The sequence below is a fragment of the Engystomops pustulosus genome, chromosome 2 (genome assembly GCF_040894005.1).
Source record: "Engystomops pustulosus chromosome 2, aEngPut4.maternal, whole genome shotgun sequence".
In the NCBI taxonomy this organism is placed as follows: Eukaryota; Metazoa; Chordata; class Amphibia; order Anura; family Leptodactylidae; genus Engystomops; species Engystomops pustulosus.
In genome coordinates this window covers 201523131-201541949 of record NC_092412.1, presented here as the reverse complement: position 1 = coordinate 201541949, position 18819 = coordinate 201523131, and the positions used below count along the sequence as shown (strand labels likewise).

The 18819-nt window shown below is 40.5% G+C and overlaps 1 protein-coding gene and 1 long non-coding RNA gene across 5 annotated transcripts in view; one reads left to right on the top strand and one right to left on the bottom strand.

Annotated features, from left to right (window-relative positions):
• Positions 1–8866, top strand: part of SHROOM2 (shroom family member 2) — a 104168-nt gene extending 95302 nt beyond the window's left edge. For all 4 annotated transcript variants that reach the window (XM_072137837.1, XM_072137836.1, XM_072137838.1 and 1 more), the window contains 5 exons: positions 179–901; positions 3274–3810; positions 4344–4515; positions 6311–6583; positions 7952–8866. In XM_072137837.1, the coding sequence (XP_071993938.1) occupies positions 179–901; positions 3274–3810; positions 4344–4515; positions 6311–6583; positions 7952–8218 (1972 nt within the window). In that variant the 3' untranslated portion in view covers positions 8219–8866. The remainder of the gene's footprint in view (positions 1–178; positions 902–3273; positions 3811–4343; positions 4516–6310; positions 6584–7951) is intronic.
• The window catches only part of LOC140119140 (uncharacterized), a 202566-nt gene continuing 185598 nt past the window's right edge, over positions 1852–18819 (bottom strand). Inside the window, exon 4 of the long non-coding RNA XR_011853332.1 lies at positions 1852–1987. This is a non-coding gene — a long non-coding RNA (uncharacterized lncRNA). The remainder of the gene's footprint in view (positions 1988–18819) is intronic.

The window sequence follows — 18819 nt, the reverse complement described above, 5'->3', positions numbered from 1 at the left end:
GTGTCAAAGGGCAAGTTAAATCCCTGATAGCATGTACCTAGTATTTTGTTGTTTATTTCCTGTTGATTTTACAACCATGGCATCTTAAAGGGGTTTGCCAAGCACTAAAAAGATATTTACTGTCTTTACTGTATGTACACTATATTATTCTCTGATCACATTTATCATTGCTTTTTAGGATTGTAGAGACAGAAGATAGAGCGGATCCAGTGTCAGCAGATGAGATTATTGCATATGAGAACAAAAGGCCCGATGAAACATCTGAAGTACCAGATACACTAAATGAGCCTCAACGCAGCAGGGAAAGGTCTGGAACATTGCCGAGTGACTATAGATTTGTGAATGAAAATGTGAGGATAAGGAGCAAGGATATTGGCTACTCAGCTGCCCCTATTTCAGAATCTCCTCCTGGCACTAGGATTTCTTTGGAAGAAGAATATCGAAGGGAAGACCCAGTGCCCATAAATAAAAAACGTGGGCCAGCTCCTCAAAGGCCACCACCACCAAAACTAGACAAATACTGGAGGCAGAATGGTTCCACATCATCTCTAGCTACATCTACAGAATCTTTACTGACACCATCTCATGGAAAAAGTGCATCTTATTCCCCAGGAAGTGCAGATGTTGTAAAACCTCAAGCAACACTTGACCACAGTCCTGGGGCGCCTTCGGATAAACACTTAAATTTCCTTTTGCACAACCCTAGACTTTCTGGGTCATCTGAGAATGTCAGCCATCATCTAGACAAAAAGCACAACAGCTCTGAGACTGAAGTGTCCTCAAAACCCTGTTATCTTCAGAAACCTGGGATGGAGCCATCACGATCACCATCTCCTCAATTTGCTCCTCAGAAGCTTACAGATAAGCCTCCACTTTTAGTTCAAGATGAAAGCTTGGCCAGGTAATGGCTTGCCAAGAAAGGCAGCTACCTATATATAACTATTATAACTATTACTAATATCTGTGATTCTACATGCTCTCCCTTCATTCTCCAATCCTTCACACCAAAAGTCAATAGTACAGGTACAGTCAATAGTACATTTTGCTATATACTTAAATTAAGGAGAACCTCTTCTCTGCCCCATTTTTCATACTTCGCGATTCTTTCATTTGATAATTCAAATGTTATTAACAAAAATACAGCATTTCACATTTATAATTCCAACCTGTCTCTATCAGTCCTGGTGTACACAATTTTGGTTGCCCCTAGACCCGACCCTATATCTTCTGAGTTTAGGGCTGGCAGCCATATTGCTCTTCTGTCTGGCGCTGCACTGAGCTGCTCCAACCCCCTTGCATTCCAGGACATGCTCACACAGATACTGACTTCCTGCTAGGCAAGCAACACATCACATTGTGTGGAGAATAAATGGCTAAAATATTTTCTAAAAAGGTGTGCCGCCCCAATCAGTCAAAGTATGAGATGCTGTAAGTGTCAGATCGCTGGGTGTCTGACCGCTGTGACTCCTAGCAATCGGGAGAACTGAAAGTGCACATGTACTTAGCACTCCTTTCATTTCATATATTGCTGTTGGAGTTCTCCTCGTGATTGGGGGATCCAGTGGTCAGGCCTCAGCAATCTGATGCTTATGCCATATCCACAGCACAGTGTCTCTGGTGGGACAACCCTGTTGTGCTTTTATCCTTTAGATCTAAAACAATATTTGCAAAGTGCTCATTAATTGACAAAGCCAGAAACTGTGGATGATGGTAGCCACAAAAAAATGTTTCCATGCAAATGTAGCTTCTGTGAGACAGGATAGACTTTCTTCACTGTAATATATCAGAGCTAAAGGTTAGATCACGCACTTCCCCAAGGTATCCATGTGAAAAGTACAGTGACTCAGGAGGCCTCGTGTTACAAACTGCTGGAATATTTAGTCATGAAAAAATTGATTCTTTTTCCATCTGCTGGTATTAACCAATCCGGCTTTTCTGCTTTCTCGTTGGCATTGAGCGTCTGTTTTATTTCTTTTTCCAGCTTGCACTAAAAATGAAATAAGGGAGAAAATGATTATCCTCGGAAAGGTCATTTAAAGATCACATATGGTGCTAGATCTATAAAAAGTAGGTCTTCTGAGTGCACATGACCAGCCCCTGCTGTCCAGTGGATTGCTGGGTGTTGCACACACAATTATAGTCACTGTCAAGATCTCCGAGCAGAATTCTTGCTTAGAACAGTGCTTTGTCTGGCCACCTTTAGGCTGTAAATATTGGATTTACTGAAAACGGACATTTGCAAGGATTCAGCTGAAGGTCCTGATGCTAAAAGCAGAATACGCCTCTGTGTCTCATTGGGGTCACATGTAGAACGTATAATGTGCAAGTTACATTGAGACATTGGCACACAAAGAGAATTTCCTGCTCGGTGTAGCATCGAAGTTCACTGGCCTTGGCTTTATCTTACTGATTGCAATTGGGCCACACTCACATAATCTGGCCTGCACATGTGTAACATATAGGGGGATATTTATCATCAAGTTTCTGAGTTAAAATTCTTCTACATGCCCTTAGAAACCAATCAGAGCTCAGCTTTAATTTTATAAGCTGCTGTGGAAAAATGAAAGCTGAGCTCTGATTGGTTGCCATGGGTAACTAGAACAGTTCTGCTCAATAAGACTTTTGATCTCCCCAATAATGTATATGCTATACAATGTGGAAATTATTTAGAATGAGCTCAGAAAGTTGTCTTTAAACAGTCTCTTCATGGCTCCCGTCCTGTAGCGATGCCTTCCTGTACAACCTTCATGTGATCACCGCAGCCAATCACTGTGCTCAGTGATCACGCATGTACAGCACGTAAGGCTGAGGCCAGTGATTGGCTGCAGTGGTCACATGAATGCTGGACAGGAGGTCATCACTACAGGACATTTGGGTTGTATATTAGCAATTATTTCCTTTTCCATTGTAACATTTTTTTCTCTTTGGTTGTCTGTATCCGTTTAGCCTTACTTTGACCCCCAGTTTTTTCTCAAGCTAACAATTTTAGGGAATGTATTTTTGTGCAGAAATAAGAAATCTTGAATTATTTTCATGTTGCTTGTGGTTTCTGTTACCCTGCCGTGTAATTTCATAGAACACAAAATCATAGCATTTAGGTTGTAGAACATCTAATCTATATTTTAGCGAAGCCTGTGTCACATTTTCCTGACAGTACTTGTTTTGTTTTGTCTACTTTTTCTTTTTGCTTGGGGTTTTTCTTCAACAAATTTGATTATGGTAAAAATTAGAAACAAAACACAATGTGCATCTTTTTTTTTTTTTTTAATTCAGAATTGAAAGGGTGATTGACAACACCAAAGTGAAGATGGTTCCCATTAAGATTGTCCACTCTGAAAGCCACGCGGAGAAGGAAAGCAGGAACAACTTGCTGAGTGCCATTGAGCCCCCTGCCTTACCCACTGGTCTCACCAAGGACCAAATCAAAACCCTTAGCACATCTGAACAGTCCTATTCCCGCTTTTGTGCATATACAAGACACGATCATGAGCCAGAAGACCAGTCCAGAGCTACCAACTTTCACTCAACACAGGAATTTGTTGAGAACGCAAGTCCTGACCCATCTCTAAGTGCTGGTAACTCGAAGGGCAAAGATCTGATCTATGCTGATTTGAAGTCTGAGGAGCTGGTTAGAGAAATTGTTGGAAAAGATAAGTCACTTGCAGACATTTTAGATCCTAATGCCAAAATGATGACCACAATGGACCTTATGGAAGGAATATTTAGAAAGGATGAACATCTTCTTGAAGAAGCTCAGCAACGTAGGAAGATTCATCCCAAGGTTCCATCTCCGAGGCCCACAGAAGAAAAGTACGTAATATGTATCATTTCTAAATGTACATTTTATGGTCTTTCCCACAAACCAACACTGATTTTTCATCACTCTGTAGTCACAACCTGTCTTCTGGTTGTAGAAGCATCTGGTAGGTTTGGAGCAGTGTTTTCAAAGGGCTAGCACGCTCTTGTTGAGTTGTCTGCTACGATATTATAATGTTCACTTACTTCTACATATTCCCACCTTCAAAGCCAATTGGAATAATCTTGTTGCATTCATAAACAGTCTTGTGAATCGTTACCTGACCTTTCACTTATTAGAATCACATATAGAGAAATGGTAAATCTGCTGCAATGTTGTAGAACCTAAGAACCATCCACAGTAAAGGATATGTGTACAGGAGAAATTCTGTATACGTTAATAGGAGTCATCTATCACATGAGATGGATATTGCTGGCAGGAATCCATCAGATCCCAGCACATGTGTATCTGTGTAATATTATTTATGATCACATTGTTGTACTTTAAAGGTTGTTATCTCCGTAAAAACATGAGTTCTATCCTATAGGAAAGAAGATCCAACTAAAGCTGGAGCTATATCTCTAACAACCAGCTCTACCTACTACAGCACATCCGCACCTAAAGCCGAGCTCCTTATTAAAATGAAGGACATGCAGGAACATCAGCACATTGAGGAAAGCTCTGAGGACGAGATGGACCACAATCTGTATGAGAAAAAGGTAAGACCCCAGTGAACATGCGAAGGTCAACGTTGCCACCTTTGGATCCTATGGGGGTTGTCCATGAAACTTGGCAAAATTTTTGACCAGAAAATAAATTATGCTAAATAAAGGGAGCCTTTCAGGTCAATTACACTGTCTGGCAAACATGACACCTCCAGTATATAGTGTATAGTATATAATGAGATGAGATGAGACAAGTTACATCAGAGCCATCGTAAAGTGTCTCCTCCCCCATATAATTGTGTTGTTAATGATAAAAGATAATGGTGACAAAACCATAGCATTTAGGTTGTAGAACATCTAATCTATATTTTAGCAAATGTGTCACATGTTCCTGACATCTTTAAATTCCTTTTTATCAGTGTGGGTATTTAGATCAGTTGTGTATTATACAAAACCCATTTACTAAATTTGAGTTGCTGAGCCCTCACCTTCCGACTGAACACATTGGGGGTCATTTATCTTAGGATTTTTTCATCTCTTTGCAAACTTTGTTTGACACATTTGTATATGTGCGCCTAAATTTACCCCTTTTCACTCGCCTAGCAAAGTTAGCAGCACAAGAATTTTTCAGTGTATCTTTAAAATCCATAGGAAACATGAAAAAGTTGCAAATCATGGTTAAAAAGTTGTAAATAAACTCCAGTCCTGATCAGGCGTAAGAAAAACCTTAGAATTGCAGAAGAGGTTCCGACTTTTTAATAAATAGTCGCAAAAACCCCACAGACTCGGCTGTATATCAACCACTAACATAAATCAACAAAGTGCAAAACCTGGAAAAATCAAGAATGTCCTAACTTAAGTTAAATTACCTTTTATTTTGTTGAATTGTCATAACAAGAAAGTGTCAGCTTAAATAAGGCCTCGTTCATAGTTATGTGTGAGGGCCCTGTCTAGCTGCACAGTTTGCGGGCGAATATTGGTTCCTATAAAAGCTTATGGAGCCGGCTACAGTGCGGTGACCACACATGTCACTGTACCATCCATGGGAAAAAGACATTTCCTGTATGTAAGGCTGGGCGCCATGCCTCGCTATAGAAAGGAGGTGTGTGCAGCGCTACGGCCCGGGCCAGCATAGGTTTGTGTGAAAGAGGCCTTAAAGCACAAACTTTTATGAGACAGGCTTGTAAGCGATTGTTCAGTACATGGATTTTCCTCTACAGATTATTCATGCTTCTGATATACAAGTGATTGTTTCTGGGCAGCAGCACAAGCCAGGGCAGCTCATCTCCTAGAAGACGTATTATGCTATCAGCAAGTAGCTGCAGAATCCATTTGTACCCTAAAAGCCATATCACTGTATAAACAATAAAGAGATGATCTAAAGGGAAAGTTTCTTCCCAAAATGAGTTTATATGAGGATGCACCAGTAATGTGACGTTAAAGGGGTTGCCAGGGATTGAGGATAACAAACAACCTATTCCTTGATCAACCTTGTACTGACCTGTTGTACTGAGAGCTGGGGCTCTTCAGGGAATCCCCAGGATAGGTATATTTATCCTGCTGCTGGGGATTCCCTAAGTGGTACATGATCCTGCTGCACATATGGTCATTATAAGCCCTAGAAGGTATCCCATCACCCGATGCATACAGTCTGGATCCACATCGTGTGTTAGTAGGGGGCAGGAGCATTACCAGTGCTCCATGGGTTCAACTGTGGTCTATGGGAGGATTCAACCGGGTTATGCCTTATGCACTGTATGTAGAAATGTCTGTTAGTACACAATATGCATTCGTCTACTGTATAGGTTAATATTGTTAAACCACTTTTTCTTTCCTCTTTACCCCACAGCAAGAACTAATTGACAGCATCAGTAAGAAGCTACAAGTTCTACGCGAGGCTCGGGAAACCCTCTTAGAGGATATCCAGTGTAACAACGCTTTAGGGGAGGAAGTGGAGATCATAGTGAAAGAAGTCTGCAAACCAAATGAATTTGACAAGTTTCGGATGTTTATTGGTGATTTGGAGAAAATAGTAAATCTGCTGTTGTCACTCTCTGGAAGGCTCGCTCGGGTGGAAAATGCCCTCAATAACCTGGATGAGAATGCCTCCCCAGAAGAAAGGGTATGTACACTCATAAATGTTACAAGCCGCCTTGTGAGCCATGAAATAGAGCGACAAATGTAACATTTGGTGCGAGCCCATACTTCATGCTGGAATTTACATTGAGGCTGTAAATGTCTCTGGATAATGTTGAGATTCCCAATGATGCACCTCACAGAATGAATGCTTCCTGCATGTTTTATCTCTGTAAGGTGATCATATAGTAGATAAATATAATGCAAATCTGATGATCTAAGGGAAATCAACAATCTAAGGTGTATGCTGGTGTCTTAAAGGGAACCTGTTATCTGCTTTTACCCCACTAAATTAGCAGCGCCATCAGGTAGGGTATGATATTTATATTCTAGAATTCCCTTTTTTATGTGAAATCTCACCCATTTGCCTAAAAAATATGACTTCCAAAGTCGTGTGAAAATGAGCAGAAAACGGTAATCTTTTGCCAGAGATGATTCAGGCTCAGAGTCTGGAGGGTGAACATTAACTTAGTCATCTATATCTTGGGCTCTACAGAAGCCAGAACCATGGTTGTAGTATTGATGAAGAGAATTCCAACAAGTTTATGGTTCTGTGAGCTCTTCCCATATCTCTGTAACCAGACATATGGGCAGGTAAAGTTCCAGTGTGGAATCCAAGCTACCTGTATGGTTTTGTAGCTCACAGAAGCACTTATGTAATGTGGTTTGTAAGATGAGATTCTCTATAATTTACTAAATACTAGCAAGCCCAATATATGGATATCTGAAATTCAACCACCCTACAGCCTCTCAGCCTGTCTCCTCTCCAGCAAGAAGCTTCGTTCTTGTATATATCGTATGGAAGATGATAATCCTAGATACAGGAAAAGGTGGGAATTGGATATTTATCTGCAACAAGCATTCCCAACTTTGCCTTTATCTATATATAAATACATCTCTGGCTCATCTCTGGAAAGGATGACCATTTTCTGCACTTTTTCACATGACTTTGGAGGAGATTGTTTATAGATAAACGAGCAAGATTTCACATAAAAGAGGGAATTCTAGAAAGGATATTTCATTCCCTACCTGAGGGGGCTGCTAGTTTAGTGGGGTAAAAGCTGGTGACAGGTTTCTCTTAGATCTCCTAAGAAGGGTCAGGCATGTTGGATCTCAATTTACCCTTTTATTTTGCTCTCAAGATAAACCCCTACTAGAATCATCGGGCAATAGTTATTTCCAGCCAAGTATGTATGTGAATGGGGAAATGGGGAATAGCTGGCAATGGAGCATACACTCAGCCGAAAAACATGAAAGTATATGACCTGACTTCCTGTATGCAGTCTCATTGTTGAGGACACTCCTGGACTTAAAGTCCCTTTTCCACGCTGATCACTTGTCCTTCTCCTTTCAGCGAACGTTGGTTGAGAAGAGGAAGTTGCTGACACGACAGCATGAAGACGCAAAGGAACTGAAAGAGAACCTGGACCGGCGTGAGCGCACTGTCTACGACATTTTGGCGAGTTACCTTAATGAAGAAAACCTTGCAGACTATGAGCACTTTGTGAAGATGAAATCTGCACTCATCCTTGAGCAGCGGGAACTGGAAGACAAGATCAAACTAGGTGAAGAGCAGCTGAAATGCCTCACCGACAGCCTCCCCCCAGATCGTAGCAAGTAGAGAACGGTGGCGCCAAAGCTGGACTTGTGGCCGGCCTTCCCTGCACGTTTCTGAATCTCCACCTGGCAAAATTACAAGAATCATTTTGATGGATGTTACATAACATAAGGAAAAACACTTCACACTAGCAATAATGTTTTTTTTGTTTGTTTGATTGGAACTCTATATATTTAATTTTTTATTTTATGATGGACTCCATATTTTAGATCCATAGGGGTTTTGTTAGAAATGGAAATGTAACTTGTACAATTTGAAATCCTCCGTATAGTGAATTCTGTTCCATGATACTGCATGTAGCCACGTTCTCTCCTGTTCTATGTATAACATAATGACCGCAAGTCTGATCTCATTGAAACGTGCTGTATAGAACGATTGCAGTTAGAATAGTTAGGCCAATATTTTTCCTGTGTCTCATTTTTCTTGTCTGATCTCATTCTACCACAGTTATGCAGAGGTTTTATTTATCAGCCTGAAAATCTACTGTTGTCTGATTTTCTCCTGGAGAAAGATAATAAATGATGAAAAAGAAATGGCGTTGCTATGTAAATGTAAAATGTGGCCACTTTCCATAGGAAGTTTTTCAGAGACATTAAAGAAGCACTCCAGTGACATTTTTATTCTTCCAAAATATATATATATTTCAGCCTGTATTTTGTCATTCATTTGTTTCTGTCTGTAACGTCTTTCTATCTCCGGGGTCATGTTATCTCATGGCAACAGCTGTGATTCACAATACCTTTGTTTTGGCCCAGTGGGGGGATGGTCATCACCTTAGGCATCAGGTTATCTAGATGAATGCATGAGCAGTACTACACAGACTTTCCACAGAGGGGAGTCCATTCTCCTATTGTAGTGCCCTATGATGATAGACACACTTATGATGCCGAAGGTGACAGTGTTTGGTGTTAGTTGTCTCTTAGATCTTTAGGAGGATATAGAGAGAAGTATAAGCACAGCACAACAGGCAGAGATTGTATGGACCTTAGCTGCCCATGTGATGGAGTGCTAAGGAATCAAAGGCAGAAATCTGACAATCCAGAGTAAAGTATTGAGATATTTCACGTCTCGTACTATTATTCATCATTGCAATCAGGTAAAGTGTTCACAGATGAAAGGCACAATTTTGCTAAAGAGAATATTTTTGCTGGAGTTAACCTGTCATGTTGAATGCATAATACATTGTACAGTGTGTTGCAGTCAGCAGGTTATAGAGCAGGAGGAGCTGATTACAATGATTTATAGTTTGTAAGTAAATATTTACTAATAATAATAATTCTTTATATAGCGCCCACAGATTACACAGTGCTGCACAGAACTTACCAAATCGGTCTACCTTCTAATGCATTGACATTGCTGCTTTTTTGTGCTTTAGGTCTTTTGCCCCCAAATGATTTTCCTGTTTTCAGAGTCAAAATTGGACAGAGCTCTGAGACATTGATAGTCTATAGTACTATGCACACATCAGATGTTTTGTCACGACCCGTGGATCCGAACCTAATCGAGAAAATTGCAGCATACACTTCATGCGTGAAACTCATTGGGTGCATGTAAAACAAAAGGAAGGCGCCCACATGCCACCAAGTGCGGACAGATTCTTATGAGTTTAAAGGAAGTTGCTCAGAACTGTATAGATAAGATGTAAAAATCTGACAGGACAAAAACGAATGGTCACATAGCACTAGGACAGATGACCAAACTCGGATCAAATTCAGATAATTTTTACTGACTGTGTGAGAGGTTTGCTCACTCAATGCTGATGGGCGAAAAGGCTGCAATTGCAGTCACCAGGCAATATTTGTGTTCTTGTGCACAGTACTAGCACCATCTTGGATGAGCCATTCCGGGAAATATGGGGGTCGGCGCAGATAAAAGTGGTCCCCCCAAATTACATGCAGCCTTGGGTGCTCGCTCATCTTCAAGTCAAGTATAGAAGCTTGTGGAGTGGGACTAAGAACAGGTTTACATCTGCACTAAAGGCAAAAGAGGACACGCTGCAATATTTTGTCCGCCAGACCCTATTATAGTAAATGAGTCCCCTTGATGCAGTTCAGGCCCTGAATAAAACTACTGTAGGTGCTTTAATGCTAAATTACAATTAAAGTATAACTAACTGTAAAGGTTTTTTCCCCACAAATCAATAGCTCTTGGGATGTAAAACAACTTTGCCTATTATCTTTGTTACCTATATGCATCAGTTTTCTTGCTATCCCTCTCAGATTACCTCAGCAGCTGCTTCCTATGCCTGTGCTGATAAGCCCTGGAATCCATAGTTTATCTGTCTATTTTATGGGACGGGCTGCTGCTTCCTGCTCACAAAGGAGGAGGTCATGTGACAGGGGTCTCTCTGTGTATGTAGCAGAGCTGGATGTGTACAGAACAGTGGATACAGATATCTCCTGCACAGAATAGGGAGGTACTAGATCTCCCCTGTTACCTATCAGTCCTTTCAACCCAGTCTGTGGTTCTACAGAATCTTTCTCTGTCTTTTTCCGCACCTCATGCTGTTCCCCTCCCCCATTTTGTCATCTGCATTATCAGCTCTGTGCAGATATTAACCCTTATTGCTCAGACTGCACAGGCTATAGACTTCCAGTAACAGGCTTACTTCTGCTTTCTTTCGCTTATTCCATGTTCCATGCTCCTCCATGTGATGGAAGCTTCCAGGTTATTCGCCATATACATCCTGTATGTACAGTTTTCACTGGATTTACTTGTGGAAAACTAAATGGATTTAATGGTAAATTACTTTGAGAGAGAACACAAGGCATCATGGGATATGTGAGCAAGCTAACTGGCCTCAGCTTTAGGGCATAGGCTGACAGATATTTCGACTCCCTCCACTTCACCCCTGGTGAGAAAGATTTTTGTCAGACACTTTTGGAACATAAAATGCCATAACTTTAGAAAGTAAGGACGAGCAGCACAAAGTAGGCATCGTTCTGCTTGTTTTCGAAGGGGGAATCACATAATAATTTGGTAAAATCATTATAACTTTACAGTTACGCTTGAATGTCTTTTTTTCTGGGCTATGTCTACTGGAATCCATAAATCTGGTGCATTTAGGCAGGAAACCTGGGTGTGTAACCAGGTTTTCTGGAAATCGCTATGTTTTTGGTAAAAAATGTTTCAATATATAAATTGGCCCCTACCCTCATCTTTAGACATTTGCTGGACAATTACCCCTAGTCCACATGATAAAAGGATATAATAGAACAAAAAAATCTGTGGGGAGTGATACAACAAACATAAAATTTACTGAAAGGGTCCACAAGATAATAGATGGTGTAGAAAAAGTGGAATGATGAGCGCAGCGTCTATCTTAACTATGTAAATATCAGCAGCTGTCCTTCATCTACACAGTATCTGCAGTGATTAAGTGAAAATTATCTTGTCGTTAATATAATGCAATACCTACTTTCCAGCACCAGAGGTCACCCCTACAGTTGCGAACAACAGATCATTTCCTAAAACGCATATATTTGTTGTATCCAGATTGTCTTTTTCACATTAAATCCCATTAGTCACTCAAAGGAGCACTGTCCCAGGACTACACCAAGATATACCAAAAACTGTGGTTATTGAGTTTTAGACCAAAAGTTTTATAAAAATACAAACAAAGTATCTTTTATTGGATGCTTACAAGAAATCATAAGTTGAGTATGGAAAGAAAAAAGGAGGGTTTTCACACACAAATTAAAAACAAAAAAGCCCTATGGATAGCGCGGGTATTTTTCATAACTCTTCTATATTTGTGTATTTCTTTTCTATAAATCACTGAATAATTTTTTTGTAAATTAGCTATAATAAATATATTGCACCAGTCCCTACTATTCTTATTGCACTATCGCTTTAAGTTTATAGCCTAAAGATGTCACCTTGGACTTTATCTATAGGGGTACTTACTGATCGGGGAAGAGAAAATAGGACTGTCTAGAGACAAGGACCCGGAATCCACTGGACTCACTTGATGCGCGTTTCGCCGTTAGCTTTGTCAGGGGGAGTGGCATATATTTGTGGACCTTTTAATTATTGTACACCAAAAGCACAATTATGTTGAAGCTAGAAGAAATTCCAAAAATGACTTAATTCCAACCACCAGCTAACTTTGGACGTCAGCGGGTGCAGGTCCTGAGTCTGCAGCGATGTCTTTAGACCCGGTTGAAGGGAGAATGGAGATGCAGTTCGTTACCGCTTCTCCGCTCCTCACAGCATCGCTCTGAATGAGCGCGATGCATAGAGGAGTGCAGCCGCCGCCAGCTACAAAGACTCAGCGGTCATGTGACCGCTCAAAATGACCAAAACAAAATAGGGAATTCATTAATAATGTTCATTCTGAGTTAATTTAAAGTACAATACATAACGAAAAAAAGCCTTTTTTCACTTTTAACCCAAAATAAAAATTTTAAAAAATGTTTCAACTTTTATTAACTAGCTCTATGTGTCCCAAAAAACAGCACAAAAAAAAATTTAAGGTAGCATGCGAAAAAATACCCAAAAATTTGCTAAAAATGCCCGGGCACTAGAGCCTTTTCAGGCCGTGTCACTAAATAGATAAAAAGATTCCATGCACTGACTAGCTCCTGCTTCTTTCCTGAGTGTCAGACTTCTTGTACTGTTTTTTTATTGACCCCAGCACCTGGTAGCGGCAGCAGGTCAGTGCTGGAATCCCACTAATCGGATACTGATTTGACTGCAAAGTCAAACATAAAACTGGCGCAAACACTTTAATAAATGTGGCTCATTATTTTCAATACCCAAAATTTTTATTCTATTTTTTCAATAGACTCAATGCCACATATGTGTCCCCCTGAAGTTCTTAAATCAACCACTTATAGTGACATTCCAAATGTGATACTTATTAACCAGTTAAGGACCGTGCCAGTTTTGACTTTGGACGCGATTTTCCGTTACAGGGTTAAACGCAGTAAAAAAACGTTATTATATTTTGATAGATCAGGCATTTCCGGATCTGGCGATACCTAATGTGTTTATGATTTTTACTGTTTATTTATATTTATATCAGTTCTAGGGAAAGGGGGGTGATTTGAATTTTTAGGTTTTTTTATTATAATTTTTTTTTTTAACTTTTTTTTTATTTTTACTATTTTTCAGACTCCCTAGGGTACTCTAACCCTAGGTTGTCTGATCGATCCTACCATATACTGCCATACTACAGTATGGCAGTATATGGGGATTTTACTCCTCATACATTACAATGTGCTGATAGCACATTGTAATGAATGGGTTAACCCGAAGTAGCTTCGGGTCTTCGTGAGACCCCAAGCTACCATGGCAACGGATTGCCGCTCCCCGATGACGTCACGGGGAGCGGCGATCCTCGGAAAGATGACGCTTCCATGAGATTCATGCTAATGTGTTTGACTTGTACTTACAGCTGGTCAAAGTCCATCTCAGTTCAATAATTTGACTCATTATTTCATCATTTGTAAATATTTGAAATGATAGTTTACAAAGTAAGATTTATTTCATTATCTCAATCAATATTGTATCAAACATTAGACCACAAATAGTCTGGTGGTGTATTTATAGGTGAATTGTCGTTCATTTCCTCGTCTGATAAACGTTTAAGTGCACTCCTGTCCTGGTTCTCATTTCTTCTACTACTGTTCCTGGTTTAACTCCTGGTTGAGCATGTGCTTTGATTGGTTGCTAAATTAGCTCCTGTCCCATCCTGCCTACCCATAGTTATGTACTCCTGAGACTGACCACTGGCAATGGTACTCAATGGACCTCCATCTTATGGCTTGTACATAGCTGTTCCATAGGACACTGTATGGGTTAGTGTATGTGCAGTCAGAATCAAATAACTGTTAGTTGAGTGACAATTTGTATCCTAGGTTAACATAAATACGAGCATGAGTTAGACCTTTCATTTATAAAGGATTAATATAGCAACAATTCAGAAACGTGCAAGAACATAATACATCTATTCAGGGCTGGATTAATTGTGGTGGAGGCCCCTGGAAGCAAATTCTGGTGGGGCCCCCACTGAATGTATCCCAGACAGTGGTACACATTACTAGCCTGGTTTCTGGACCTAGCTGGTACATTGGCAGTAGCACTAACAACTAGTCCTAGTCACCATGCCAGTCCCATGCGTCACTGCTTCCCTGAGAGTTCTATCTCCTCCTCTCCCAGATCGGGCCAAGTGATCGGAGAGGAAGCAAACCTAACACTGATTGGCTAGGACTTGGCTGGTAACCAGTTCAGCTGGTTAAATACTATAGGGGAGGTTAAGGTGTCACTCTGCATGCAGCGCAGCTCCTGAAAAGCATGCTACATACACAATGCCGTTAAGTACAGGTGGTCATGGTGTCACTTATAGAACCAGTAAGTCACTATCACAGCTTGGAGTCAAACGCACATGTGGAGTAGTGGCACCGCTGCTGCACATCACTCCCAGAGGCAGTCCGCTCACAGTACAGTAAAGTCATGGGTAGCCCAGGGCATGTGCCCCTGGAGTCCTATCTATAATCTGACCCTACATCCATTCATTATGTAATAGTAGTGGTTGCGCTGTTTGTTGCTGTGTTCTGTCAGCTACTAACCTCCCAGAAGTAAGCAATGTGACACATAACACCTTTCTTATCTTGGAGAAATTCTCCTGTGGGTAACAAGAAAATATATATACATTGCCTTGAGAAAGTATTTCACCCCCTTGAACCTTTCTACCTTTTTCTACCTTTCAGGCTTCAAACATAAACAAATAAAATTGTGATTGTCTTGGCGAAGAATCAACAAGTGGGACGCAATTGTGAAGTGGAATGAAATTTATTGGATATTTTAAATTTTTGTCAAAAATAAACTGAAAAGTGGGGCGTGCAATATTATTCAGCTCTTTTACTTTCAGTGCAGCATACTCACTCCAGAAGTTCAGCGAGGATCTCTGGATGATCAAATGTTATCCTAAATGATTGATTAAAATAAATATAATCCCCCAGTGTGTAATCAAGTCTCCATATAAATACACCTGCTCTGTGATAGTCTCAGGGTTCTGCATCATGAAGACCAAGGAACACACCAGGAAGGTCCGTGATATTGTTGTGGAGAAGTTTAAAGCCGGATTTGGATACAAAAAGATTTCACAAACTGTAAGCATCCCAATGAGCACTGTGCAAGTGATCATATTGAAATGGAAGGAGTATCAGACCGCTGCAAATCTACCAAGACCCGACCGCCCCTCTAAACTTTCATCTCAAACAAGGAGAAGACTGATCAGAGATGCTGCCAGAAGGCCCATGATCACTCTGGATTATCTACAGCTGAGGTGAGAGAGTCTGGCCATGGGACAACAATCAGTTACACACTGCCCAAATCTGGCCTTTATGGAAGAGAGGCAAGAAAAAAGGCATATTTCAGAAATATCCATAAAAAGTCTTGTTTAAAGTTTGCCTCAAGCCAAACACCAAACATGTAGAAGAAGGTGCTCTGGTGAGATGAAACCCTACAGTAATCTAACTTTCTGGCAACAATGCCAAACGATATGTTTGGCCTACAAGCAACACAGCTCATCACCCTGAACACACCATCCGCACTATCACACATGGTGGTCGCAACATCATGGTTTAGCACTGCTTTTCTTCAGCAGGGATACGGAAGATGGATAAAAATCATGGGAAGATGGATTGTACTAACTACAGGACCATTTTGGAAGAAAACCTGTTTAGACTGTAAAAGACTGGGACGGAGATTTATCTTGCAACAAGACAATGATCCTAAACATAAAGCAAAATCTACAATGGAAGGGTTCACAAATAAACGTATCCAGGTGTAAGAATGGCCAAGTCACAGTTCTGAATCCTAAATCCAATCAAGAATCTGTGGGAAGAGCTAAAAACGGCTATTCACAAATGCTCTAAATCCAACCTAAAGGAGCTCAAGCTGTTTTTCAAAGAAGAAAGGGCAAGAATTTCAGTCTCTCCATGTGTAAAACTGATAAAGACCTAATACACCAAGCTACTCGCAAAGTATTCACTTTAATGGAACCTGTCACCAGGAGACCCATTTTTAGCACTCCCCCAGTCCCCACAGAGCATAGTACATACACTGCCAAAGAGTTTTTGTTTAAAAAATAGGTTTTACAGAAAAAAAGATATGTTATATAGTACCTTTTAATACCATGTGCTGTGTGACTAAGCGCTTGTCACCTGGGAGTGGCTGGAAAGGAGCACCCCCTACCCTTAGGAAACTGCTCGTCCATGTGTCCTTTTCAAATATATGAATAACACTCCTCACTTGGGATTGGCTGTAGAGGAGCAGGGGGCGTCATTAAGCCAAGTAATGGGTGTTTTCATATATTTGAAAAGGACACATGGAGGAGCAGTTTCGCAAGGGTGGGGGGAAACTGCTCCCCTATAGCCACTCCCAGGTGACGAGTGCCTAGTCACACAGCACATGGTACTGAAAGGAGCAATATAACGTATCTTTTTTCTGTAAAAAAAAAGTATTAACTTGGCGTGATTTTTTTGGGGGAAAGTCTATGCATCAAACATTAAGCCAATGCCACAGTTTTCTGTGGTAAACTAGACCAATTTATAGACATTGCATAGTACGATTAGACGATTAGTCTTCTACTACGCCAGATTTATCATCCAGAATCTGACACATTGATAAATTTGGTGCAGTATAAGACTTTCTTGTCTTACTTTTAGACACTTTCGATAAATATTCTCCAATGTACAGTAATCCACAATACAGGATCCTGTAACTTTACAGTTTTATAAACAAATGTCATATATGGTACAGGATCCTGTATTGTGTATAACTGTACATTGGAGAATATTTATCGAAAGTGTCTAAAAGTAATTTTATTTAGGTCTACACTTTGCCTAAAACCATCCATGAGAAGGGGAGGGAGGGATCCTGTGTAATGGAGACCAGGGCCCAATCACTCAATAAGGAATTAATGAAGTGACAAAGGGGAAAAAAATGACCTCCCTTTTTTTTTTCAACACAGATCCACTGTATTTTTACAGTTGCAGTACCAGATGAGGCCAGTAGATGGCAGCTAAGAGGAGGACATATCACATTAAAGGTAAAATACTCCTTAACGTCATGGTCCTTTTTAATTTTTGAGTTTTTATTTTTCACTCCCCACCTTCAAAAATCTAACTTTTTTATTTTGCCATGGAAAGATCTGTGTGAGAGCTTGGTTTCTGCATAACAAATGGTGCAAAACAGGTAAACCGAAGCACGGGATACCTACCCAGCAGAGCAAAATAGCATGCACAAGGCTTATGTACACTAGCATAGTGGGAGTGAAAACTTGGGTAACAGGCAAACTTATAAGTCATAAGAAAGTTATAGAAATTTACACGCCATGCAATTCCAGATACATAATCTTACATAGGTAACTCAAAACACAATGGGGCAGATTTACTTACCCGGTCCATTCGCGATCCAGCGGCGCCTTCTCTGCGCTGGATTCGGGTCCGGCCGGGATTTATGATGGTAGTTCCTCCGCCGTCCACTGGGTGGCGCTGCTGCGCTGAAGTCCGCTGGAATGCGTCGAAATACACCGGCCTATCCTGGATGAAGGTGAGTGAAATTTCCGCAACACATTTTTTTTTTAAATGCGGCGGTATTTCCGAATCCGTCGGGTTTTCGCTCGGCCACGCCCCCCGATTTCCGTCGCGTGCATGCCCGCGCCGATGCGCCACAATCCGATCGCGTGCGCCAAAATCCAGGGGCAATTCAGGTACAATCGGCGCAAATCGGAAATATTCGGGTAACACGTAGGGAAAACGCGAATCGGGCCCTTAGTAAATGACCCCCAATAACATGAAGGTTGCTCTAGGCTAGGATATTGGCAGGATATAATCGTGTAGAATTATGAGAGCAGCAATTTTTTAAATAATTTTTTAAACTTTTTTAAAAATTATTTTATTATCTTTTACAATGTGTAAATCGCACATGAAGCAATGATGTCATCACTTGGCATCTACCAATCTCATAACTCTGTATGCGTCCAGACAATGCAGATAGTGTTGAGATTTCAGGACATACTCCCCAATGACTAGTGATATTTTATAGACAGAGCAATGTTGGTGTCATTCCTTCTACTTGGATAAGTACAATTGCAGATCACTGACACCTAGAAGCCTTACCGCACTAGTCATAACTTATTGCCAGGAAATGACATAAATATCTGCTACTATTGCGTAGAACATCATGACACTGCAAAGAAAAGGTGACACTATTTCCATAAGTAACTTATTCAAGATTTTAGTACAATGTAGTCTGGTTAAAAATTGTAGAGAAATTATATATTCTGAGCCACAGAAAAGTTTGATAGTGTAGACAGAATAAATCTGAGCATAATATAGTTATACATAGTTATATTTTTTAAATGAATAATACAGACAGATAAAATAAGACCGGTATTTTGACACTCTCCACTCAATGCCCATCGGTCAGTCATACAGTCAGTGCTAAGTAACTAGTAGTTAGTTGTACTACACTAAGTAGCTAGTAGTATATTTAGCAATGTAGTTACCTGTAGTCAGAGGGTCAAATGACACTGGCTAAAGTGATGACAATACATAGTAGGTACTTCATATCACAACAAGTGTTAAGTGGAC